At 54.1% G+C, this 24,812-nt stretch overlaps 10 protein-coding genes across 10 annotated transcripts; 5 read left to right on the top strand and 5 right to left on the bottom strand.

The window, feature by feature from the left end:
* Positions 1–859: 859 nt before the first annotated feature.
* Positions 860–5,294, bottom strand: E0L32_007704 (uncharacterized protein; the record flags this gene model as incomplete). The annotated part of the gene is made up of 13 exons (XM_031142478.1): positions 860–1,720; positions 1,786–1,815; positions 1,868–1,924; positions 2,122–2,163; positions 2,212–2,262; positions 2,312–2,952; positions 3,099–3,141; positions 3,657–3,747; positions 3,844–3,920; positions 3,974–4,594; positions 4,644–4,856; positions 4,907–5,089; positions 5,148–5,294. 13 exons carry the CDS (start codon positions 5,292–5,294, stop codon positions 860–862), a joined length of 3,057 nt encoding a protein of 1,018 aa, XP_030993204.1.
* A 633-nt stretch (positions 5,295–5,927) lies between these two features.
* Positions 5,928–7,684, top strand: E0L32_007705 (uncharacterized protein; the record flags this gene model as incomplete). The annotated part of the gene is made up of 2 exons (XM_031142479.1): positions 5,928–7,379; positions 7,433–7,684. The coding sequence occupies 2 exons, from the start codon at positions 5,928–5,930 to the stop codon at positions 7,682–7,684; spliced, it is 1,704 nt and encodes a 567-aa protein (XP_030993205.1).
* A 94-nt stretch (positions 7,685–7,778) lies between these two features.
* Positions 7,779–9,194, bottom strand: E0L32_007706 (uncharacterized protein; the record flags this gene model as incomplete). Its single annotated transcript, XM_031142480.1, has 1 exon — positions 7,779–9,194. One exon carries the CDS (start codon positions 9,192–9,194, stop codon positions 7,779–7,781), a length of 1,416 nt encoding a protein of 471 aa, XP_030993206.1.
* A 1,074-nt stretch (positions 9,195–10,268) lies between these two features.
* On the top strand, positions 10,269–10,697 carry E0L32_007707 (uncharacterized protein; the record flags this gene model as incomplete). The annotated part of the gene is made up of 1 exon (XM_031142481.1): positions 10,269–10,697. The coding sequence occupies one exon, from the start codon at positions 10,269–10,271 to the stop codon at positions 10,695–10,697; it is 429 nt and encodes a 142-aa protein (XP_030993207.1).
* Positions 10,698–10,965: 268 nt separating this feature from the next.
* E0L32_007708 (uncharacterized protein) lies at positions 10,966–13,269 on the bottom strand (the record flags this gene model as incomplete). Its single annotated transcript, XM_031142482.1, has 1 exon — positions 10,966–13,269. The coding sequence occupies one exon, from the start codon at positions 13,267–13,269 to the stop codon at positions 10,966–10,968; it is 2,304 nt and encodes a 767-aa protein (XP_030993208.1).
* A 1,968-nt stretch (positions 13,270–15,237) lies between these two features.
* On the top strand, positions 15,238–16,662 carry E0L32_007709 (uncharacterized protein; the record flags this gene model as incomplete). The annotated part of the gene is made up of 2 exons (XM_031142483.1): positions 15,238–15,512; positions 15,570–16,662. 2 exons carry the CDS (start codon positions 15,238–15,240, stop codon positions 16,660–16,662), a joined length of 1,368 nt encoding a protein of 455 aa, XP_030993209.1.
* A 511-nt stretch (positions 16,663–17,173) lies between these two features.
* Positions 17,174–18,166, top strand: E0L32_007710 (uncharacterized protein; the record flags this gene model as incomplete). The annotated part of the gene is made up of 1 exon (XM_031142484.1): positions 17,174–18,166. One exon carries the CDS (start codon positions 17,174–17,176, stop codon positions 18,164–18,166), a length of 993 nt encoding a protein of 330 aa, XP_030993210.1.
* Positions 18,167–18,321: 155 nt separating this feature from the next.
* E0L32_007711 (uncharacterized protein) lies at positions 18,322–20,118 on the bottom strand (the record flags this gene model as incomplete). Its single annotated transcript, XM_031142485.1, has 5 exons — positions 18,322–19,153; positions 19,208–19,378; positions 19,435–19,742; positions 19,798–19,877; positions 19,938–20,118. The coding sequence occupies 5 exons, from the start codon at positions 20,116–20,118 to the stop codon at positions 18,322–18,324; spliced, it is 1,572 nt and encodes a 523-aa protein (XP_030993211.1).
* A 710-nt stretch (positions 20,119–20,828) lies between these two features.
* E0L32_007712 (uncharacterized protein) lies at positions 20,829–22,074 on the top strand (the record flags this gene model as incomplete). The annotated part of the gene is made up of 3 exons (XM_031142486.1): positions 20,829–21,313; positions 21,366–21,736; positions 21,791–22,074. The coding sequence occupies 3 exons, from the start codon at positions 20,829–20,831 to the stop codon at positions 22,072–22,074; spliced, it is 1,140 nt and encodes a 379-aa protein (XP_030993212.1).
* Positions 22,075–22,169: 95 nt separating this feature from the next.
* Positions 22,170–24,429, bottom strand: E0L32_007713 (uncharacterized protein; the record flags this gene model as incomplete). The annotated part of the gene is made up of 2 exons (XM_031142488.1): positions 22,170–24,289; positions 24,348–24,429. 2 exons carry the CDS (start codon positions 24,427–24,429, stop codon positions 22,170–22,172), a joined length of 2,202 nt encoding a protein of 733 aa, XP_030993213.1.
* Positions 24,430–24,812: the final 383 nt, after the last annotated feature.

Below are 24,812 nucleotides of genomic sequence, written 5' to 3' on the forward strand. Positions count from 1 at the left end.
TGTCTGTCCGGTAGTTCTGTAGTTTCGCACCCAGGTCTGTTGAAAGGTGGACTCGGGGTAAGTCCGCCACCAGTTTGTCACCTGCGTTCTGCCCCGCAACGGGCTTTCTCCGTGGACTGTATTTACATGGTCGACCACACTACACTATGACTAGTACCCGTCACCTTCTCTTTTGGTTCTCGTAGAAAGCTATATCTCTCTTAATTAGACCAGACACGTCTCAAGTGAAAAAGCAAATTTCACGTGCTCGTACTCGTCGTCTTCCCAATCATCATGACTGTCGTCCACATTGGTAAGCTCTCTCTCCTCTAGGTCATCGTCGTCGTTGGTCAGCCCGTCATTGACATTGTGTTGCAGTATTATTCAAATTCCGCCATGAGATATCAGAAGCACACAAGGAGAAATTCGTCACCGAACTAAAGAAGCTCAAGGCTCTGTCATGCGTACAAGATCATCGCTTGATCGTGGGAGGTCCTTCGATTACAGACCCCATTGATAAGAGCAAAGGCTACCATTTCGCCTTGTTGAGCTTTCATCAAGATAGGCGAGCTCTGGAAGAGTACCAGGCTAGCCAGGAACATCACGCGTCAGTCGAATGGTGAACAGTACAGTCCTGTAGCTGTGACTAACAAATCTTACATGCAGAGTCACAAGTGAATATCTTTGGCCATACAAAGAGGACGTTACGCGATTCGACTTCGAAGTCGCACCGGAAGATGAGTACATGTGTCACGCGATAGCTAAGGCGGCGATGAATAGTACGCATTGAGACTAGAAGCATAGACTTGATAGAGGCTAGATAATCGCATCAATAAAGGCTTCTTCCAATGGTGAATATACGAAGCAAGGCTGTACTTCTTCAAAGGGGTGAGAAGCTCTCAGGTAGGTATTCAGGAGCCAAACTGGAGAATAGACCATCAAACTCTTCAGGAATGCCGGCGTTGGTAACCTGCGTGACCCAGTCTGACAAGCCACCCTCATCTAAAGCACCTGTGTTGGCCGAAGGCGAGAGGAACGGCCCCTCCTGCTTGCTCCTATCATCCAACATGGTGATCGTGCGATTGGCCAGCTTCTCAAAGATGTCGCGGTAGGGAGCCGCAGCATCCCATCGCTCTGCCATGAGCACAAGCACTATAGTACAGTCTGTGCAGGTGCTGTTGACTTCTCCGTGCCGACGTGCTTCACGAGCAGCAGCAGATGTCCATAGGCAGTGGAGATATGTGAGGCCAGCAAGGAATAGCTCGTGGACGGCAGTCCACGTGTAGCTCGTCCGCTTTCCCAGATAGGACCGCCGGTAGCCGTTGCAAAGGCTTTCTGCTGCCTTGAGGCAGTCGATGAAGACGGACTTTGTGGCCTGGCGGCTGATGATCTGTACCCGGTAGAGCTGGAGAATCGCATAGTTGTACTCCAGGTCGAACCAGTCTGGGGTGGAAAAAAGTGCAAGAGCCTCGCCTGAGCAAGGAGTAACCGGAGGGATATTTGCACGCCAGTCCTCAATCTCGGCTCGGAGATGCTGAATGTGACCCTCGTGACTGTGTTGAACAGTGCAGCAACAAGATGGTTTCGAATAGATTGAGCTATGTATACGACTTAGTATTCGCCGGATTCGGAATGTATGGATCGATTGAGTGACGTTCGTTGGTGGATCGCTCGGGGAGGTCCGGGGGTTGCCGTGAACTCCATTTTCAGTGATGCACGACTCTTCGATATCCGTTGGGTACTAACATCTTAATCGTCAGCGATCAATCGAATTAAACTTTTGGCCTGATCAGTATGATAACATACCTCAGCATCGACCTCCTGGTGCGGTATGCCCTGAGGCCGCCCCAGCATTATGGAAGCCTGTGACTCCATGGCATAAGCGCACGAGAACACTCTCTTCCGCATTTCCAGTCGAAGTGGATTCGTTGTCGATTTCACCCTCCTGGAATTCCGATGGTATCCGAGGTCAATGCATTGCCGCAGAGCCAAGCCAGCCAGTTTCCTAGACCGCAATTAGAGTCTTTTCTGGGTATGAAACGCAGGCCTTTGTACAAACCAGTAAGATGTGCCGATGGACGACCTGAGAGAATATGATGCACAGCATAGGATTGCCTGTATTGACTCTAAACTGTCATGTACCAGAATGTGATCGATATACATTTGTGCTGAAGCATATAGAGCCTGAAAACGGTCAGTATTAGCATTCGAGATGCGCAGGATTGCACAAACCTCAGCTGAGTATCCAGAGTCTGGCAGTATCAATGCACCGATAGCGTACACCTGAAAGGGATTAGTACTGTGATAAACGTAGTTGTTGACTTCAACATACCATATTCAAGAAATACAGCGCAACAGGGTCTGTGAGAAAAGATGCAAAATCTGACAAATCGTTCACTAATGCTGCCTCCCAGTTCCGGAATGTTGGCTCATGCAAGAATGGATATTGAGTATGAAAGTTTCGAAAGTAAGCATCACTCAGCCTGACTGCGGTTTCATAATCTGGGAGTAGACATGGGCTTGGTAGCGTAGTCTCGATCGACTGATTGGTGGTAGCCGGGTACTGAGAATCAGTCTGCACAACTTGACGAAGAGACGAATTGATCAATCGTGAAAAGGCAAATGTTGACGATGAACCAAGATAGTATGGCTCGGCTCCCGCTGCGTTCAAGCTCAAAAGGCCAGCTTTTGACGCCAATTCATCCAAGTCATCTTCTTTGAGACCGTCGTCGTTCCTGCCGGATGTTGATGAAGGCGAGAGCGTATGAATCTGTCCTCCGTTCGGCTGTAGAGATCCTGTGGCTTGGGTCTGTTGTGGAAGAGACCCAAAAGGAACAAAATGATCATCGGCGAGATCCGGCCGGTACTGTCTGAGAAGGCCTTCAAGAAAAGCTATGCGTTGCTCGAGCGTCTCGAGATAGTTACGCGGCCGATGTTTTCTCGTTGCAGGATCTTCAACAAGGCACACTGCTCCTGTGATTAGCTAGAGTGAAGTGAGAATACAATTGACGGAACGGACTTGAATTAAAGCGACGGCAGTTCTCGCATCCTGCTGGATTATTGTCGCACTTGTCGAATTAGTTGACCTACAAGTGGTTCTTTGTCAAAGATCGACATACCTTCAGTTTCCGATCTTTGCAATTGACACAAGCCAGGAGAGTCCTATTCGTTGAGCGGAGGCGTTGACTGCCTCTGTTCGGCCTGTTCTTCGGAATTCCGTACATAATTTCATGGCTTGCAAGATCCATGCCGATGTGACATGTCTACAACTGCATGTAATTGAAGAGATGGATGGCCGTGAAGTGCCAAACCAGTGGGGAAGCTGGCCCTATTTGGGTTCTACAGTTGTCCGTCTCACGTGTCCAACTTATCAGCGGAGCGAGCTAGTTGAACCTTCACTTGCCGGCCAGCAGGTCTAAAGAGGATACTGCTCCACTAACCCGCCATTTCATGACACTAGATCAGCTGTCAGTGACTGGTTGGATGCAGGTGAAATTAAAGGGTATAATTAGCTTCAGCCTCCGGTTAGGTTTCTTGAGAATCAATTTAAGGACGGTGGAAATTACATTGGGTGTTTACGACACGATGTATTTACAACTCTTTCTACAATGCCTTTTGTAATCTATTGTATACTTCAGAATTAGAGTCTGGGGTAAACTGCCCCTGTTGAAGCTGACAGCTTCTTCAAACGACTCATCCTCAACGGTGTGATTTGAAACGACGCGGGCAGGCCTGTCTCCGCCCATGATCTTCCTCTCATCAATTGCACTAAACCCGGGACAGCAGTAAAGATGCGAGCCATACCACTGTACGCAACTGTAAGCATCATCGCAGGCGGCTATGATAATGTTGTGTCGTACTTACTGTCCGTGGTGACCAGCACAGATCCACTGACCAGGCAGGCCAGGCAACTCCCCGACAAATGGCACAGTATCAGCGCTCTACGCTCAAGGTTAGTCCTGCTGCAAAATCCTTCCACGGGGGAGTGCAATACCAAACCGATGATGCCGCTCCAGCTGTGCTTGTCATGTTCAGATGGGGTTTTCGTGTTAGGCCAGTCCATCATCTGCGAGCTAGTGAACTCCTGAACAGCCTTGGTCACAGAAGGGAAATTCGAAAGCCCATCATCAGTCCATCTTTCAGGATGGTCCTGTAGCCACCGCTCAAACCCAGCCTGTCCCGGATTACTACCTCCAAAAAGCACTGTACCTTCCAACGGGATACGGGGATTGATAGTTATGAGACCTCCGTTGGGGAAGAGTACACCATACGAGTTCTTGAGAGCCTTTGGCCCTCTGAAACCCGGAGGGGGGCTAATCTCATTGCACATGTGCGGCGATGGTCTGATGAGGCCTCTCATCGACTCCTCAATCGCTGGGCAGTATGCGTTGGTCGCGTGGATGACTTGGCTACATGCAATTTCGCCACGTTCACTGTGAACAAGCCACCTGTTTGGCGTTCCTTGATGTCGAACAACTGTGCGCACCAGTGTATGCGTCTGGAGATTCACCCCCTTCTTCAAAGCTTCCCGCATCACATGTGCGGCGAGCTTCCATGGGTATAGCGTGGATGCTTGCCAAGCATAGCATGCTTTGGCGTGCTTGATTCGCGATATCTACGCAGGTTAGCAGCGAAAACCTACAATTTGCTGGACGACTTATTACCTTTTTCGCTTCTTCTGGGTCATGCGTGACTCTGATGTGACTGACATCACCACCAGCTGCCTGGAACTGGTTGAAGGTGTCTTTCGCTTCGGCCGCTGCTTCCGTGGTCACCGGAACATCGAGAGTATCACCAACCCATAGGTCGCAGTCCACGTTGTTCTCCTTGACATAGGTGACTAGGTCAGACCAAGTTTTGCCTTCGTTCTCGAGGATCTGTGCCAATTAGCATTATTCGCCTTGGTGTGCTACTACCCGAATCTTACCCTGAGTGATTCCTGTGGACCAAACATCTTTGCGTAGTCGGAGAAACCCCTCCACTGGTCAGGCTTGCAGTGTCCTGCATTTCGACCCGTGGCGCCAGAGCAGAAGTCGCGCGCTTCTAGTACGACCACACTCTTCTCGGGCCAGGCTTCGATACAGTATTTCGCAGCTAGTGTCCCGGTCATCTGCATGGTCTGTCAGCAACCATTACAGTGGCGGGGATAATTACCACACAAGTCTTACACCAGATCCGATAATGACAATGTCGGCGGAGACGGGCAGTTGGGGAGTAGTCCTATGCCGAAGGAGGGGATCTCCCTGGACGCCTTGGAGCCAGCATGATTGGGATATGCCATCGCGCTTGGGAAACCCGGGGTTCTGGGAGTGCATCTTTGCCCTGCGAAGGTCTATTAGCTGTGCTTAGTATGGCTCTTATCGTGAGAGCTCAGAGGGAGGGCGAAAATCAAGAATGTGTTTATATGGCCGTATCTGAGGTCCACTCTCACTCTCGAGGGTGGCAGCCAACATCAATGCCTCTCAGCAAGCTGTTGCCTCAAAGCAATCTAGACATTCCCATTGGTGGGACGGACCGGCCAGCAGCACCCACTGAATCGGAGAGCAACTAGCTGATCACGATGATATGGTGTCAAGAGCCGTCTTGTTCGGCTCCATTCTTTTCGGCACTTGCCACCAATCAGGACGTCCAACCCTCTCCAACCTTCCACTTCCGGAACTAGGTACTCTAGTCACATCGAGACTTCACATTGCCGATAACAACACTGCCGAGTGCTTGGACAGAGGCGTCCCAATGGTCGCCGAGCCCTCAGGAGAAGGCGAGTGGAAGTTGCCCCCAATCAGATCGACTTGCCTAGTTGCCCGCCTGGCCTGCTTGCCAACTTATAAACATCCCTACCAGCGCCGAAAGGGTCGTGGTTCACCATGCCCTAGAACACAGCTTCCCCAGATTCTCCGCAATCTTCCCCATTGTTTCTTACCAATCGCCCAAGCCAAGTTTGTTTCAACATGTCCTCCGCTCAGGCAGATGGGACGGCCCTCTGGCCGCCTGGCACCGTCTATCTTCAGGATGCCTGTGCCACCGGCAGCGAACTGATCCTCCAACCTCGACCGACTGACGACCCAAACGATCCTCTCAACTGGTCTACGCGACGCAAGTACATGAACATCGGCTTCGTCTGCTTCTATGTGGCCATGGTGGCCGAGTTCATCAACGCGGCGACCCCGACCTGGGGCCCAATGAACAAGGAGCTCGGCTTCAGCTACGAGATCCTGAACGACAGCTACGCTGCTGGATGCGCTTGTCTGGCTACCGGCTCGCTCATACTGATCCCCTTCGCCTTGAAGTACGGCCGCCGACCTCTCTACCTCTTCAGCACGGTTCTGCAGTTTGCCCTCAGCATCTGGTCTGCCAAGATGAGGACCGTGGCAGACCTTATGCTGATCAATGTTCTGCAATGCTTCTTTGGGAGCCTGGCCGAGGCCATCGTTCAGATGACGATTGCCGATGTCTTCTTCGTGCACCAGCGTGGGAGGATGAACGCCATCTACGTCTGGGTGTGGCTGCTGTCGAGCTACATGGGGAGCCTGATCGCCGGCTTTGTGGCCAAAGGGCAAGGGTGGAGATGGGTGTGGTGGTGGAACGCGATCATCTTCGGTATTGCTATCATTCTCGTAGGCTTTGGCTACGAAGAGACCAAGTTCTATCCTTCCTCTACGCACAATATCTCATCTACAGGACTTCCAGAGAACGAGGCAGTTCCCTCCAAGGAAAGTCCCGGGGGCCTTGTCGACGAGAAGAGCGCTCCTGGTGGGCAACAACATCGCTTAAACGCTGAGTCTGCCGACCTGGAATCCAAGAAGGTCTCTCATGAGCCTTTAACGGACGCTGCCGGCGCTGTGAGGATCAACCCTAATATCCCAAGGAAGACCTACTGGCAGAAACTCGCCATCACAACGACCACAAGATCAGCCGCCGACACGAATGAATCCTACATCACCCATATCTGGCAGCCACTCGTTCTTCTGGTCACCATTCCGGCCATCACATTTGGTGCCTTGGTGTACGGTATTCTAGTCGGACTGGGTGATGTCATGTCGGCCACCATGTCGACCTACCTACCTCAGGAGCCATACAGTTTCACATCTGATCAGATCGGCCTCATGCATCTTCCCAGGATGATTGGGGTCACTATCGGTGCTCTCATAGTAGGCCCGCTGAGCGACTGGTTCATCGTTTGGCTCTCCCGTCGGCGGAATGGCATCTACGACCCAGAGATGCGGCTGTGGTGCATTGTCCCATTCCTCCCGTTTGTGCCGGCCGGTGCTCTTCTCTTTGGCATCGGCCTCAATAACCACCTTCCATGGCCTATCATTGCTGTGGGCCTAGTCTTGTATAACATTGGTGTCACACCCATCGACAGCATCATTGTCACCTACCTGACTGACTCTTACCGAGACGTATGAACCATCTAGACTATTGTCAAGTTAGGAGGATGCTGACCAGCTTCCAGATTATCGGAGACGCATTAGTCGGTGTCACGGTTGTGCGAAATACTTTCAGCACTGCTTTCATCTTCGCCATGACACCCTGGATCGCGACGATTGGTCTCAAATGGGTGCTTGTGACAATTCTGCTCATTGCATGTGCAATTCTCATGTTCTTCGGGGTGTTCATTCGCTACGGAAAGACCTTCAGGGGCCACACTGCTTCAAGATATGAGTACTACGCTGCGCGGCAGTACAAAGACAGGGCGGCTTCTTGATGAGCCTAATTATGTTATGGGTACATCAATCTGTTACACTGGAGCCTGTCTATCCACTACATGACAGCATCTAATCCTTTCTCGAGCTATGTGTTCAGAGTCCTGTTTCAGCAGACTTGCTCCCTCCCGTGCTTGCCTCAAAAGTTGGCGGCGGACCGCCACTAACAAGTGATCCGGCGCCCAAGGCGCCCATCCATTCTTTGTACTTCTTCTGGACGCCCAAGTATCCCACTTCATACATTGACTGCCCTCCCTGCTCCTCGCTTCTCGCCAGGAGCGAGGTGTTGTGCTCGCCGTTGACCTTGACCGTCTCCCCGGCGATCACCAAAGTCACGCACCATTGCAGGCGGTACCTGTGCGCGACATTGTAGGTCGTGAAGCTGGGGAAAAGCCCCGGTATGAACTTTTGAGGCGGCGGCCTCCCCAGAGCTGTGGCCCAGCTGCTTGCGACCTTGAGCTGGAGCTGCTCGCCAATGTCGAAGGGCTGCGCGTCTGCGCCAAACGGGACGAGGAACGAGCCAAAGTCCTCCTCCTTGAGCACACGCGCTAGGGCAAAGTCCTTGATCGTCTCGTCGTTGCCACCGCGCGGCGCCAGTGTGCCGGGGCACAACACAGAAGACGACTCTTTCAACTGCAGATCCAAGCCCTTTATCCTCACCTTCTGAGGCAGTTCTTTGAGCACGCCGCTCGTCTGGTCCCATATGGGGACCACCCGCAGCTCGAACGGGAACGGCTTGGGATGATCTAGCTGGATGACCGTCGGGCAGCCGATCTCGAGGTGGAACACCAGCTCAGGGACCTTGGAAGAGCCCATCAGCTTCTGCGCCCTCTGCTTGAGCGACAGGCCGGAGCCCTCCGCGCCGCCGCCGGGCGCGAGGCGGTGGCTCGTGACGAAGCTGCGCGTGACGCAGCGCTTCGTGCTGTGGTCGGTGACGGGGTACGGCGTGGAGCGCGCGCGGACCATGACGGGCATGCTCGCCGTCGCGGGCCGGGTCGCCTCGCCGTCGCTCCGGAACCGGGCCTCGAGCCAGTACTCGACGTGCCCGCTGAAGACGTCGTCAAAGAGCTGGCCGTTGAACGAGTAGGAGGAGGGCAGCGGCCGCTTGGCGATCTCGGCCGGGTCGAGCGGCAGGTAGCTGTGCTCCTTCTTGGCGGCCGCGCTGATCGGCTTGGGGGACAGGTTCGTCGGTATCGTGATGGCGAACGGCCACGACTGCAGCTCGGACCCGGGGATGTGCAGGGGCCCGTCGTGGACCTTGACCAGGGTCTCGTCCCGGTCGAAGAAGTGGAAAGGCGAGTTGTAGTAGTCGTCTAGGTCGCGAGCGTGGACGAGATGGACCCTGGCCTTGGTCCGGCCAAGCAGCGCGATGTCGAGTCCGGCCCGTGGACTGGCCGTCTGGGTCTTGCGTAGCACGCGCCCGGAGATGGTCTCGCCCGGGCGGTAGGCAGTGGGGAAGTTGTCCAGCTGTATTGCCAGGTCTTCCGATGCTTTGAACTCGGCCTGAGACATTGCGTGCGCGGAGTTTTGATCGTGGTCGTGCGTGTCTAAGGGGTTTCAGTAGGCTCAGTTGTTGTGACGCTTGCTCTTGACACTTTGCAGAGTTAGACTTAGACTGCCCTTTGTCCGGAGACGCTATTTAGACACCGGAGGGATGAGAAGCTCTGCAGCCAGGCAAGAAGTGAAGATAAGCCCCGGTAAAGAGGCCACCGGCGCATCCATGGATGCGGCAGTGCGATGACGCCGTGCTGGCAATTGGCCGGCTCGGAGCTGCGCAGCCGTTGGCGCAGCCCCAGAATCCGGGCATTGCGGGCCCCAGAATGAGGTCATCGCTCCCAGATGGGCCCTGAAGATCATCTCCAGCACTCCCCAAACGGTGGCAACAGGCATCCAAAACATCTAAAACTCCAGAACTTCCATTCCTGGAAACGAACAAGACAAATCCACCACTGTCGACGAAAAGTCTTGTGAGGTGAGATGTAACCCATTATCGATTCCTGATTGCGGCTTGCGTTTGTCAAATCTAGCATTCATTAAGCACACCATCATTTGGGCACATGAATGCGCAAGGGGTTCTGTATGTTCACTGAAGTGTGCATGGTAAGTTTCGTGTTTTCGTGGCTGGAGGCGGTCACTGTGAATTGAGGCTTCTGCAAACATTGAAGTTGTTGAATGTTACTTTGAATGTCATGATGCTGTCGGACCGTTTCTTCGCCGTGGGTTGCGCCAATATCGAAGAGACATATCGAATTGGGACGACAGCGCAATGAGGGGTCAGCATGGACAGAGATTATGTTAACAATGCATAAAGTAGAAATCATGCTCTGGAAATCGGAAAGGCTATCTATCCCACTACCTAAAATCGATGGTTTGATCTGATCAGCTTTGATGCTCAAGTATTTCGATTTCTGTTAGCAGCCTGTCAATGAATCTGACCATCATCCATCGCTTGTCACGGGCAGCGAATGACCCCACAGCGATTTCTCATCCTCACCTCACTCCACCAACACGCCACGATCAAACTCGCGAGGCACGAACACCCGAAAGGCGCAATCGCATCGCATCGCAGAATACCGCCCAGACAGAATGACGGAACCGTCCAAGCCGAAAAGATGGCTGAGCCGAATCAAGCAAAAGCTCTCCGGCGGGAAAGGCGCCGCCCAGTCGTCACCACACGCCGGCACGACGCCGTCGAAGCGGACCCAGTCCATGCCGACAAACTCGGAGGTGCTGGCGCGTCTGCAGCCGGACAAGTACCACTACGACCTTACCGTGCAGCCCGGTCCGCCGACAGCCGACTCGTCGGCCACTCTAGACCAGGCCGCACCCGTGGGAGATGCTTCCCAGGAGCCCACACGCAAGGAGACCGGCGTCAACCCTACCAAGAGCTCCGCTGCAAAGGCATCGGATCTTGTCGCGCCGGCCAAGGAATCTGAGCGTCCCCGGCAGTGCGCGATGTGTCTCGGCTACCTTGACTACAGACCGGGAGGGGAGATGTGTCAGTGTAGGGGCTAAACATCGACGACATGCATCATGGAGACAACCACGCTTCTCTACAAGGTTGGAAGAGGGAAGCATGGAGGGACCGCATGGCTGCAAAGTATGCAAGGGGGCACCGCATGCATTGTAGAAGCCATCTTTGAGAATCCGAATCAAAATGCATTGCTCTTGGGATATAAATGTTCCGACAATCCCCAATCATCATGACTTCATCCCATACCTGTACGCCTGATGTCCTTGCATTGACACCTGATAAATGCAGTCGCCCCAACCTCATTATGAATTACGAAAAGGAGGACGACTCTGGTCCGTACATTATGATTGCACGCCCAGCAGTGCGTTCAGGAGCGTCACCACAAATTCTGAAAGCGCAGCCACGAGCTAGAGGAAGATGCATGAGTATCTTTATCGCCAGAGCGTGAGAATGAGAGGCCATGAGACTTACCGGTGCGCCATCAGAGATGAGTTCTTGCGTCTGGTTCACAAAGCCCTCGGTGAGCAGGTGCTCCGCGTTACCCAGCAGGCCCATGACGTTCTTGATCGTGGCGGGCGTGATGATGGGCGTGATGGCGTCGACAATGCCGTTGATGTCAATGTGGTTGAGGGCGCCGAGCAGAGGCTTGATCGCGTTGACGAGGCCGTCGAGGTCAATCTCCAGCAGCGCGTCGAGCAGCGGCGTGAACTTCTTCAGCAGGCCCTTGATGTCGATCTCGCCGACAGACTGCAGCAGCCCGACGATGCTCTGGACCGTCTCGGGCTTGAGCAGCGGCTTGACGGCGTCGAAGATGGCCTCGAGGTCGATGTCCTTGAGCGAGTTCAGGATGGGCGCGATGTCGTCGACGAGGCCGGCCAGGTCGATCTTGCCGAGCGACTTGAGCAGCGGCGTCACCATGTCGAGCAGGCCCTTGAGGTCGATCTCGCTCACCGTGTGCAGCAGCGGGCCCGCGTCGCCGATGAGCGACTTGGTCTCGTTGACAAAGTTGGCCGTCAGCAGGTCCTCGGCGTTGTCGACGAGGCCGATGATGCCCTTGATCGAGTCGGCCGTCAGCAGCGGGGAGACGGCCTCGACCAGGCTCTTGAGGTCGATCTTGCTGATCTCGCCGAGCACGGGCCCGATCTGGTCCACCAGACCCTTGAGGTCGATCTCGCCCAGGCTGTCGAGGAGAGGCGTCACCTTGTCGAGCAGACTCTTGAGGTCAATCTTCTTCAGAGCATCGATCAGAGGGCCAGCGCCTGAGATCAACGCGTGCGTCTCATCGACGAAGTCCTTGGTCAAGAGGTCCTCGGCATTGTTCAGCAGCCCGATTATGCCCTTGATCGAGTCAGATGTGAGGAGTGGCGACAGAGAGTCAACGAGACCCTTGAGGTCAATCTTGCCCACAGCCTCGAGCACAGGTCCAAGTTGATCCATCAGGCCCTTGAGATCAATGTCCTTCAGGCCGTCGAGTAGAGGCCCGGCGCCGCCGATGAGAGACTTTGTCTGGTCTACAAAGTCCTTGGTCAGAAGATCTTGGGCATTGGCCAGCAGTGCTATGATGCCCTTGATAGAGTCCGATGTGAGTAGCGGCTTGAGCGAGTCGACCAGCGCCTTGAGGTCGATCTGGCCCAGAGACTCTAGGAGCGGGCCGAGCTGATTTACAAGAGATTTCAAGTCGATGTCCTTGAGGCTGTCCAACAGAGGTCCGGCACCACCGATCAGGGAGTGAGTCTGGTCCACAAATTCCTTGGTCAGGAGGTCCTCAGCATTGCCGAGAAGACCAACAATGCCTTTGACGGAGTCAGGTGTGAGCAGCGGAGACAAGGCATCAAGAAGACCCTTGAGGTCTAGGTCCTTGAGCATGTCCAGCAGCGGCGTGATCTGGTTGATAAGGCTCTTCAGATCAATGTCCTTTAGGCTGTCGAGCAGCGGTGCAGCGCCGCCGATGAGGGCCTTGGTCTGGTCGACAAAGTCCTTAGTCAACAGGTCTGCACCGTTACTGAGCAGGCCCTTGAGCATGTTTACAGTCTCGGGCGTGAGCAGCCCAATGACCGAGTTGACGAGGCCCTTGATGTCGACGTCCTTGATAATGTCGATGATGCCAGCCAGGTCCAGACCGTCGAGCGAGTCGATCAGCTTGCCGGCCTTTGTGATAAGCGAGCGCGCCTGGTCGGGGAAGGGCGGGCGCAGCGTCGCGGCCAGGTAGATCATCGAGTCGTGCAGGCCCTTGAGGAACTCCTCGCTGAGCAGGCCCATGATGGTGTCGAGCGTCTGGCCGAGGTGCGTCAGCGTCTTGAGCAGCTCGGCGAAGCCGCTGCCGTCGCCGTCGCCGAGTCCGGGCAGGCTGAGGTTCTGGCGCGGGTACAGCGGCGGTGCCCTCTTGCCGCCGGCGGAGGCGGCAGCTTCGGCCTGCTGGCTCTTCTTGAGCAGGCCATTGAGCTCTGTCAGGGCCTCGGTGAGCTCGGAGCGGGGCATGAGGACGAGGTTGCGGCTCGCGAGCATTTCATCGAGGGCGTCGAGGTCGAACTCGACCGGGGACGCGGTGCGCGCCGCGCCGAGGGCGAGGCCGGCCGGGGCCAGCGTCGCGCATAGGACCTTGAAGAAGCGCATTGTGCCGGGAGGAACCAAGGGAGGTACGAGGAGGCAAGGTATAGTCTTCTTAGGATGTGCTCTTGAGCTGTGACCGCCCAATGCTTCAACGGAGCAGAACAACACAAGGTGTGAAGAGGAGAAGAAGGGAATAAAGGGACGGGCAGGAGGATGGCATCAAGGTCCCTCACAACGGCTGGGAACAGAGATGTGAGAAGGCAGGCTGCATCGACGCATGCAGGAGCAGGAGAGACCGCCGATACGTCAAATATGAGACGAGCGCAAACTGCTGGTGGTGGTGCACATCGCGCTATCTGGGGGGCGTGAACTGTGCTGCTTGCTGCTCATCCTCTGCGCCTCCATCAACCACCTCCACTACCACTCTAGAGCGGTGGATGTTGGCGTCTTCTTCCCACTCACTTACACCATCCCGGGAGGTGTAGCAGAGTGGAGGCATGGCAGAAAATGTCGACAGGGGAGTGTCAGCTCTGTCTGCCCCGCCCGTCGTGAGGGGAATATTTGTCTAGGAACGGAGCTGAGGCTGTCGATCCCTTGCTCTCCCCCATTTAGTGCAGTCGAATGTGCGGTGCGGTTCCGGAGCAAAAGTCCTGACAGCCCAGGGGTCGGGTCGGGTGCTGCGTCTGTGCCCCAGGTCTGCTCCACGCCAACTACCCCATGGGTTCGGCTCGGGTCTGATCCACTGTCGTGTGGGAGAGGAGAGATGGCCAGCCATCGGCAGCATCTCGATCTGCTATCATCACATGTGTGCGCCTTGGAGAGTTGGAGGAGGAAGAACAACAGCGAAACGAGTCCCACTGCCGAGGCCTGTCGCGCGCTCCAATACGACCTTGCTCAACAGAGGAAAGTGGGAGCTGCACGATGACGATGATTTGCCGTGTTTGGGTAAATTGGGATGGAGTCGAAGATGGGGTTAGGTCGCGGCGGATTGGCGCGGGCTCTCGGCGGAAATGTGGCCGTGATGCAGTTACAAGTAGATCCAGACCAAGCTCATGGCATCCTTGCTGCTTTAGGATCGCCCCTGGGGATGGCTCGAGATGAAAACTGCATAGCGCACCTGTCACGCACCCCAGAAGCGGCATAGTCGGGCAATCAAGCTTATGTCGGGTTGGCGTGCTGCTGGTGCTAGTGTACGCTCGACAGGGGCACGACAGTTCATGAGGCCCATCATCTTTTTTCTCCGGCTCTCTCTCGGGATCATCCCCCCAGTCAAGCTAAACCATAATTCCACAAACCTCGCGAGGCTAGCACAGCTAGTCATTCTGACAAGCTTCCCATTTTGGTGCCCGACCGCCACTACGGCCGGCACCTCGCCGTCTTGCAAGACAGTCACAATCTCTCACTGCAACCATATGACGTTCCTATGCCCACTGTATCCTTCCACCTGCACTCCACACTCCACCATTTGCATGTCGTGATTGCGGGATAGCCTTGCAGTTGCTCTGCGTAAAAGAACCAAGGCAGCTGCACGCCAAGACGACCAGTCGGGAATAGTGAGGTGCAACTCTTGTTCACACCGCACTATCAACACGCTCCACACCCCACTACCAGACTTGTGCCCACCATTCTAGGCTTGTGCAGATGTGATTTGCATCGATTGTCACTGGATCGGGAGGTCAGCTCGAGGTCTCGTGCACGCGGGCGGTCAGCCCATGGGTGGGTAAAGTGAAGTCTCTTGCTTCTCCAAAGCGGACGATCAACCTGGGGTCGCGCGATCGGCAGGTCGTTAGGTCGTCGCTATGAGCTTTCCGACCAGTCACTGCAGAGGCAGATGAGGGGAAGCAACAGGAGCTGTTCTGCTTATCACCTCGGCCGACGACTTATTTGTTGTAAGCGGTAGATATCCAGTGGGCGTGCCTGGCTGTGTGAGAGACCCGTCGCCCGCCCCCGTCCTTGCCTGCCACCTTTTCTGTGCTTGCCGTCTGCTTGCTCCGTGGTGATAGTTGTGCTCAAGGTGCGGCAAGCTTCACAATGGACTCGTTCAAGGACAAGTCTCGTTATGAGTCGGGCAGCCACCGCGGCTCAACCGAGATGCGCCCTGCTGTGGCCGGCGAGGGACCGTCCAACGTGCGCCCATCGCAGGAAGGCTCCCGCGGCGACTCCAGCTCGATTGACCACGTCGAGAAAGTCCCTGCTACCCCTGCCAAGCTGTCCAAAAGGAGGCGCATGAGGAATCACTGCGCGCGATTCTGGCCGTGGTACCTCCTCGCCAACATCATATTCTTGGCTATCTTCCTGCCGCTCTTGTAAGTTCTGCTGGGAATCAGTGCCTCCATATACCGTTTCACTAACCTGACCTTCAGGTTCACCAAGATCATCCCGGCAATCGTCCAGGGCATTGTCAACAAGCAGGAGCTCCCAGTCTTTGGCGGTGCGTACATCGCAATATCGCCAACGCAACTCAACATCTCGCTCGACACGCAGCTCGATACTCCGCTGCCCGCCACAATCGAGCAGATGGAGGTGCATCTCTATAACCATGACACGCCCAACTTCTCACCCTTTGTCAATCTAACATTCCCGGAGATCCACACAAACCACAAGACGAATGTCAGTATCAAGGACCAGACTGCGACCGTCGCCAACCACAGCGAGCTCGTCAAGTTCTTCGGCAATGTCTTTGACAACGAGGTAGTCAGCATCGGCAACCGAGCCAATGTCAAGGTCCATCTCGGCGCGTTGCAAATGAAGGCGCACCTTGAGAAGACTGTCGAGATCCCGGCGCTTAACAAGCTCAAGAACTTTGGCATCATAGATATCCAACTCGTGCTGCCGCCTCTTGAGAACGGCACCAATATCAAGGGCCATGTCAACCTCCCTAACTGGGGACGTCTCGCTCTCGGACTGGGCAACTTGACCCTCAATATCTTCTCACACCAGTCAGATATCAAGCTCGGCATCATTGACATTCCGAATGTCAACCTGCCGCACGGCAACAACTCGTTCTCCTTTACGGGCCAGCTTGACATCGGCTACGCGCTGCAAAACATCGGCCCCATCCTGGACAGCCAAGCCGACCCGCTGAGCCGTGGCGCCATATCCCTGGGCACCACCGGCAATGCGACCATGATGAACGGCGAGCATCTGCGCTACGTGGAAGAAGTGCTCAACAACCGCCGCATCTTCTCGGAAATGCCCGTCATCACCCTGGCCAGCCAGATCCTTGGCGGTCTTCTGACAAATGGCAATGGCGACGGCCCCCCTCTGCTGGATGTCCTGGGCGACATGGTAGGTAACAAGACCTTTGTTGAGGAAGTGCTCCACAAGTTCAACTCGACGGGTGCACTCACGGGCCTCAATGCTACCAAGTCGGGCGGGAAGCCAAATCACAAGAGGAGATCATTACCCATGGCGCTGAATTTGTTTAAGATGAGCATGAAGATGAGAAAACATTGATACCAGAAGGGGGTAACCGGTGTTTCTGGTGTTTTTATATGTTTGGATTTGTACGAATTATCGCTATGAGTTTCCGAGCAACGTGGAAATGACAGCATTTGCGTCATACCTGTCAGAAACTAATATGAAGAGTTGAGAACATTGATCTATGTAACATATCAGCCTTGGGTTTGCGTGAACAGATCATGGTATGAAGAGCTTGCTTCAGCCCATAGACGAATGAGGGGCGCTTTATTGTCCTCCACAGCAGGTAAACGCGTATCCCGCAGCTCTGCGAAAGATTCTCGGGGCGAGCGGGCCCTTCCTGTTCCAGTAGGTGGGATGGGATGTTGCTGTGCCGTACCGACACGCTTTGGGAATGCGGAGATGTCAAATTTAGTGTTCGTTTGACACTTTCATAAATATGCTTGGCAAAGAGGCATAGGTATATAGTTGTAGCCACGGTCGCGCAGGTGGTTGTTTCGAATTCAGACAGGCTTCTCTCAATGTGTATGGTCTAGGCGTCTTCAACATGGTTTCGGTTCAAGGATATCTATCGTGCCTCCTGTGGTTCGCAGGCGTCATATCAGCTGCGTCCCTCCAACACATAACCGAGCCATTCGGTGACAATCCCACCAACGTCGGTTTCTACCTCTATGTGCCGGACAAATTGTCTCCGAGACCGCCAGTGCTCATCCACACACACGGATGCCATGGGACTGCAGAGGGGGCTTACAAAGGCTACCGGTTCCCTAAACTGGCCGATCAATACGGCTTCATAGTCATCTATCCAGACTCGCCCTTCCTCGAAAAGAAGTGCTGGGATGTGTCCTCTCGCGAGACGTTGACCCATAACGGCGGTGGCGATAGCCTAGGCATCGCGAGTATGGTACGCTGGACACTGGACAAGTATGCTGGGGATAGAGGCCGAGTCTTTGCGACGGGCGTCTCCTCGGGAGCCATGATCACCAATGTACTGATGGGCTCCTATCCGGATCTCTTTGCCGGCGGCTCAGCCTTTGCCGGGGTGCCATTTGGGTGCTATGCGGCGCCTGGAAATAACTCTGGTGTCTACTGGTACTGGGACTATGCTTGTGCCGCCGGCAATGTGACCCACACCCCGAGACAGTGGAAAGCGATGGTTGACGCAGCGTATCCGGGATACACTGGCTGGCGGCCCAAGGTTCAGGTGTTTCACGGGACGGTAGACGAGGTGCTGAACTACAACAATTTTGGAGAAGAGATCAAGCAATGGACAGCTGTCTTTGGCCTAGACTACAGAAGACCTGCGTCAATTACGGAGAATACTCCGAAGAAAGGCTGGACCAAGTCTTCCTACGGTGGTGGATGGTTCGAGGCGTTTAGCGCGTTCAACGTCACTCACAACATTCAGATGCAGGAAGATCTGGTCTTGGAATTCTTTGATCTGAAGTGCAATGGGCAAGACTGCTTTTCATGGGGAAAGGGTGGACCGCGAAAACCATGCTCCAAGAGAAGGTCGCCAGTGCAGGAACATCGTCGCTGAGAGACGGATATCACCAATATTGACAAATCTCTAGTTGGGAAGATACTTCCCGTGTTCATCTGAAGCTTCCTATCTATCTAAGATCCATATGACGCTCCGCTACTAATTAAGTAATAAGACTCCTGAAGGTGCTTGACAAAGGGGTTGTCTGCTAATCACAGTGTGAACCGAAAGAGGGGAGAGTTCTCGCCCATCTCGCTCAGCTCGGCTGGTGTGTGGCGAGCTTGAATCTCATCAATGTTCATGGCGTCCCGCCTCTTGTTCTCTCTTCGCATCAGGAACCAGTGGATAGTCGCCGGAATCATGGCGCCAAGCACAGTCGCACCAATCGAGAAGCCAAACCCCAGAGGATAGGTCGGAGCCTCCGACGCCAGGTAAATGTTGCTGCCGATACTGCCACCCCCGAACGAACCGAACAGCATCAGAAGACCAATAGCAGCAGCTCGCTTGGAAGGGTTAGGCACATTGACCGAGGTCCAGGCTCCGACGATAGGTGCTTGGGCCGAGTACCCAGCCGCAGCCAGGAAAATGGCAAAATAGCTCACTCCGTAGAGGTTCTTATAATGAACGGTGACCCAGAGGATGATGACGCCGATGAGGCCCAGGCAGTAGCAGCTCATTATGCTAAAGAAGCGGCGCTGGTAACGATCGCTCATCCAGCCGACAAAGACGCAGACGCAGGTAGCAAAAATGTACGGCGGGGTAGTGAGTGCCTGCGCCTTGACGGCTGTGTAGCCCAGGTTCTTGACCATGGTGGGCAGGGTATAGGAAAGCGAGTAGGTCGGCACGGATCCGCCCCACCAGAACAACATCATCATTAGGTATGTCTTGCGGTCCTTGGCGGCAGCGAGGACGTCGCTCCAGCGGAAGACGTAGGTCGGGGCGTCGGGGCCGGAGGCATACTTGACTCGGAGTTGGGCGTATTCGAGCTCCGAGGCGGAGAGCCACTTCGACTTGGTCTTGTGGTCGTATTGATGTGGGAAGTGACTTTGGAAACGTCAACACTTGTTTCGAAAGCTTTGTTCAAGGGTGTGCACTCACGGTAGGAACATGTAGGTCATCAAGCCTGCGACGATAGTGATGACTCCCTCAATAAGGAAGAGCCACTTCCAGGCCTTCCATCCATGAGCTCCGTCGAGGTTGCCGACTCCGTAGGCGATGACACCGCCGAATGCGCCCGCAGCGGTATTGGCACCGTAGAAGATAGCCATTCTAGCAGGCAAAAGTCAATATTTTCTTTTCAAGGACAGAAGCTAGAGGCGTCTTACCTAGTGGCAATCTCCTTGGGAGTATACCACATGCTGAGAATAAAGTACGAGCCAGGGTAGAGACCTGCCTCGGTCATGCCCAGCACGAGGCGAATCACGACATAGGAACCATAATTTTGAACAAGGCACGTCAAAGTAGTAACGAGACCCCACGCGACAACAATGCAAGGAAACCAGATCTTTGGTCCCAAGCGACGCAGCATGACGTTGGAGACAGGTTCGCAGAGGCCGTAGGTGAAGAAGAGGTACATCAGCGCCAGGTTAAATTGAGTTGGAGTCATGCCGACATCTTCCAGGAAACCGAAGAGCTGGGTCGATTCTCAGTCAGTATCTGCAAGCTCAACCAGGTCTGTAGTCACACACCTTGGCATTGCCTGCATTGCTCTTGTCAAGGGAGCACATGAGGTACAAGAAACTAAGAGTTGGGAGCAGACGCCAGTCAACTGTTAAGTGGAATTAGCATTTCATGTTGACGTATTTCAAGGTGGAAAGTACAGGCTCACGCTTCTTCAAGAGTCTCTTTCGTCCAGCACCTTCAAACTCACGATGAAGCTCGAGGTATCGGTCATACTCGGGGTTGTGGCTAGCGGAGACGAAGCCCTCGGCGGTATCCCCAGAAGCGACCTTCTGCTCAGGAACTCGCTTTTCAACATCTTCTGCCGATGACACTTCGGAAGGAGGCATGATTTAGAAGTTTAATCAGTCCCGTAACAAGATTCTCTAGGGTGATGATCAGCACCTCGAGCTTTCTTTGGCCTCGAGATGTTCAAGAGCTATATATGCTCTATCCATCTTGTCTGGTACAGAGAACAGGACGGGTGGGCGATAAGTTAACTATCTCAGAGGCTTATCAGGGCTAAGCCATGCTAATGCAAACCTTTCCATAAGGGCGGCATCATGTGGGTTGGGAAACCTGGGGTAGCGGCTCCACGCGTGTCAGTTTGTTATCTAGAGTGGATTTGGTCTCGGCGATTGATATACAATTTCGGCGCTTTTCATTGGCCGCGGCCAGTTGCTGGCGGTGTTGCCGGATAACAACAAGCATCACCGAGCGAGCAACCAAGAACAACCCTGGCGAAGACGGTCAGCTGCAGGCCAGTACACCACTACTATACTGTTTAGGCCCCTGTGTGCCCTATGAAGCAAGCTCCCGCCCGGGGCGGTGCCAATAATCGCCGAAGTCGAACCACATGGGTCGAAAATCGTCCCAACTCCTTCGGCGGCTCAAGCTCTACATTCCGTAGATCTTGGACATCTTTGCATTTAAGAATAGGCCTGCTTCACAATAATCACTTGGGATCAAGTACCAGCAACCCAAGACTTTGTCCTCATCATAACATTCACGAGTAAATAGTTCGAAGCTCCCATCATTTCTTATAATCCGCATTCCCATCATGGCGCCCTCCGCAACCGAAACTATGACATCGCCCGGCGAGAACTTGCTGGCAAAGAAGCTAGCTACCCGCGCCAAGAATGCCGATGACACGCCGCTGTACCTGGATTACATGCCCTTCTATGATCCTCTTGAGAAGGTCGAGGATATCGGCTCTTTTGATCACTACGATCCTGGCCACCGCGCTGACCCGGCGCTGCCCAACCTACTAGCGGATGCGACCAAGGTCATCGACCTATCACCGCATGTCGGTACTGAGATCGAGGGCGTCCAGCTGTCAAAACTTTCCCCGGCTAGTCTCGACGAGCTGGCATTGATGGCGGCAAAGCGCGGCGCTCTCGTGTTCCGTAACCAGGACTTCCGGGACATTGGCTTCGAGGCTCAGAAGAAGATCGTCAGCCACTTTGGGCCTTTGCATGTCCACGGATGGGCGCCGCACCCCGCCGCCGGAAGCCCGGAGCACATGGTCATTTATGACCACAAAGAGTGAGTAGTTGCATAGAAGCCAAATTCAAACCTTAGCTAACGACCTTCGCAGGGATCTGCGCGTTCGAAAGTCTTGGAAGGGAAGGAGTCCTATCCAGTGGCACACGGACCAGTCTCCGGAGCCCCAAACTCCAGGTACTACTTTCATCTGTATGCTGGAGTCCCCAGCGGCCGCAGGTGGCGACACTCTCGTGAGCTCCAGCGTTCAGGCATTCAAGTCTCTATCACCGCGTTTCCGAAAGAGGCTTGAGGGTCTCACCGCTATCCACACCAACAATGACGGCGTAACGCAAGAGTTGAAGAACGGTGAGACGGCGGTTATGCGGAGGCAAGAACTGATCCAAGAACACCCCGTCGTAATCGTGCATCCTGTCACCAAGGAAAAGGCTCTCTACGTTAACCCAGTGTATACCAAGAAGATCGGTAGGTGATCTCCTTATCTTCCACTTCGTCACTAGTTGCTAACACCTATTCCAGTGGGCTTCGACGAGGAGGAATCAGACTACCTTCTTGGGTTCCTGTTCGACCACATTGCCAAACGTCAAGACTTCCAATGCCGCATCCGGTACGAGGCAGGAACTGTACTTGTCTGGGACCAGAGGATCACCAACCACTCTCAAACCCTAGACTATCCAGCGGGGGAACGCCGCCACGCCTTTAGGCTAACACCTCTGGCAAATAAGCCTATCCCTGCCAAGATTGAGGAAGATGATGGCGAATGCGAAAGAGACTTCGGAAGAGTCCAACTCGGTCTATGCTAAGCCCAGTTGTAGCGAGGGAGAGATGAGATAGTCTACAGATCATAACAATATGTAGCATTGATATTATACATTGCGCAAGGGTATATGCTATTATATTAAAAAGTGAATAGAAGATCATCGGGACACCCAGGCCTCTGCCAGTAAATCCTCTGCCATTCACTCCAAGGATTACCAACAGCCTCGTCTGACTGGGGATATTGGCGTCCTGACATGATATTAGTGAACAATTGGGCTAGATCCAAACCATATGGATCAGTGCCCGACTCGAGGGACTGGAGAGCAATATTGAAGTTTTCGGGTTGCTCTACCTCTCCAGCATGTAGCTCTTGACCTATGTCATGAGCCGTTGTAGCATCTTCTGCGGACGGTTCTTGGGTTGTCTGGGCCTCATTCACCCCTTGCAGGCGCACCGAGTTCTCAAAGAACTCGATGACAGACTGTGCATTTGGCCAATACTCTGCAACCCTTCTGAGAGATGACAGGGCTGAATCGTATCTCCGGATGGCTGATATGGCCAAGACCGGATTAGCTATCCGAACCTCTACGCTGAGCTGGATCAAGGCCGTGAAGAGGAAGTTGATTGCCGACGTCCAGAGATATTTGATTTGCTCCCTCTCGTTAAGGTACTGGAATATCTGTTGTATCGCTACTGCAGCATTCGTGCAAATGTCAACGTCGTCAGGGCGCACATCATCGTCAGCTTCAGGGTAGGGCTGTTGCCGATGTAACAAGAGCAGAACGGTATTGTACTGAAGTTGGACAAGTGCAGTCCATGGATCGAGATTTGGTCCGATGTTAAGTTGCAAGGGCTGCGGAAGTTGGATGGACCAATTGGCGAGTGACTCGTCCGCTTTCCTCATGGAGGCGAGACGAACCTCGGGTGATGTTCCTGGCCGGGACTGCCGCCGCAGAATCTTGGAAATGATCACGCACAGTTCTGCCGTGTGTATCACATGATCAACTCGGGTTTTTGCACCACATCCGTGGAAGTCGCCTGGTTCAAGCATCTTGACATCCGTGTCGTCGAGATGGATGGATTGTGGGCGGCCGTATTGCAGGGAGACGAGGACGTCACACTGAAATAACAGCCACCATACACGCCGCCACATCCTCTTGTTATGGGCCACCAGAGTGCTCTTTTCCGCATCACGATGCATGCCCAGCCCGGTTGCATGACGGGTGGCCACGCCGATCCAGTGCCAGGCGTTCGCTCCTACGTCTTCTGGTCCATCTGCGTGCCAGGTGAGCAGCAGAGCTGCTTGGACGATCACATCGCGATTGCGTTCGAAACGGGCGTCGAATAGGATCTTTGCACGTCGAAAGAACAGGGCCTTGTAAGTATCCCTCTGGGGCTGTTCGTACAGGACATGAGCGCCGGCAAGCATGATCGCGTGAAGAAGTAACAAAGAAGGTGCGTTCTGCGGGTCCTTGGCATGATAGTGTGCCATGAAGAGCGTTTCGTCGACTACTGGGAAGCCAGGGTTGATTTGCTCAAAGTAAGCCGCAAGAAGCTCGTCGACCACTTTCTTTGGCGGTAACTGAAAGGCCTCAACTGGCAACCGGTCCGGCTCGTGACAGGTGAGCTGTCGAGCAATGCGATTTGTGGGATAGTGGCATACTCCGGATGTCTTGTTTCCAAGCTGTTGCCGGAGAAGGAAATTGACGTTCGAGACCTCACTTCCCACATACATGATCCTTGCATCTTTGTCGATGGGCCGCTCTGTGATCTGAGGCTGGTCGATGAATTCGACAAGGTATCTCTTGTACTCTCCGTCCACCGAAGGATCAGCGTGGACTCCATTTACCCCTGAATCATCCTCTTGAGCCCGATTCCCGACCTCGATTGCATTCTGATAACTCGGGATTGTGGACACTGGCACTTCATCGAGGTGCCTCGGTGTGGCTTGGGCGAGAAGGGAGGTAGTTGCGCTAGCAGCATCGCTACCAGCAAGGATAGACTCTATATCTATCTCAGACTGTGTTGGTTTTGGAACATCCCTCGCCGGAGTAGGCAGAAATATTGGCCCCGGTGTTGAGAAGGGCTGCTGTGTGCTCTCTTCCCGAGTCTTGCTCGCCCTGGATGTCCGTTTCCGCTTCAGGTAGAGATGGCAGTCTCTAGGGCGGTCAGACTTTTGGCAGTTGGTACACGGAAAGCCCCCATCGTGAGCATCACATTTGACCTTCCTGTGATGGCAGACTGTACATGCTACTCGGCCTTGAGCCAGTCAATCATCAGTTTCTACTGTGGCGTGCCTCTCTCTCAGGGTACATACCAGCGTTGGCCTGTGCTCGCGTGACTCTCTGCATAGTTGACGATAGACGAATAGGACCACAGTCATTTCGAATGCCATCCATCGCCGCTTATCGATATTTGTGATTACGATGAATTATTCTTCCCCGCGTTCCGGTTACCGTTGGCCGCGCTGTCGGGTCTTTGGCCGACATGACCGGATTGGGCTAGAGTTGGCTCTGAGCCTTATCGAATAGAAAGCGCCGGTTGATAAGCCGGTCAAGATAGCGGTTTCTGTTATCTCATAGTCTAGATACAGCCAAGATAGAACTCCAGGCATGCTGGAGCTAACCGTCTGGAACGAGGGGGCAGTTAGTAGAGTGGATAGATCTTGCTTTAGTGGAGTCATCCATTGGCCGCCGTCCTTGGAGCGAAGGAAGGATCGCAAGTGAAGCTCGGGTGCATGTACTAAATCACTGTTTGAGGGGGTGTTCTTGGCCGCAGCGAC

Source organism: Thyridium curvatum (assembly GCF_004353045.1).
Source record: "Thyridium curvatum strain D216 chromosome Unknown NODE_48_length_316412_cov_78.264379, whole genome shotgun sequence".
Classification (NCBI taxonomy): domain Eukaryota; kingdom Fungi; phylum Ascomycota; class Sordariomycetes; order Thyridiales; family Thyridiaceae; genus Thyridium; species Thyridium curvatum.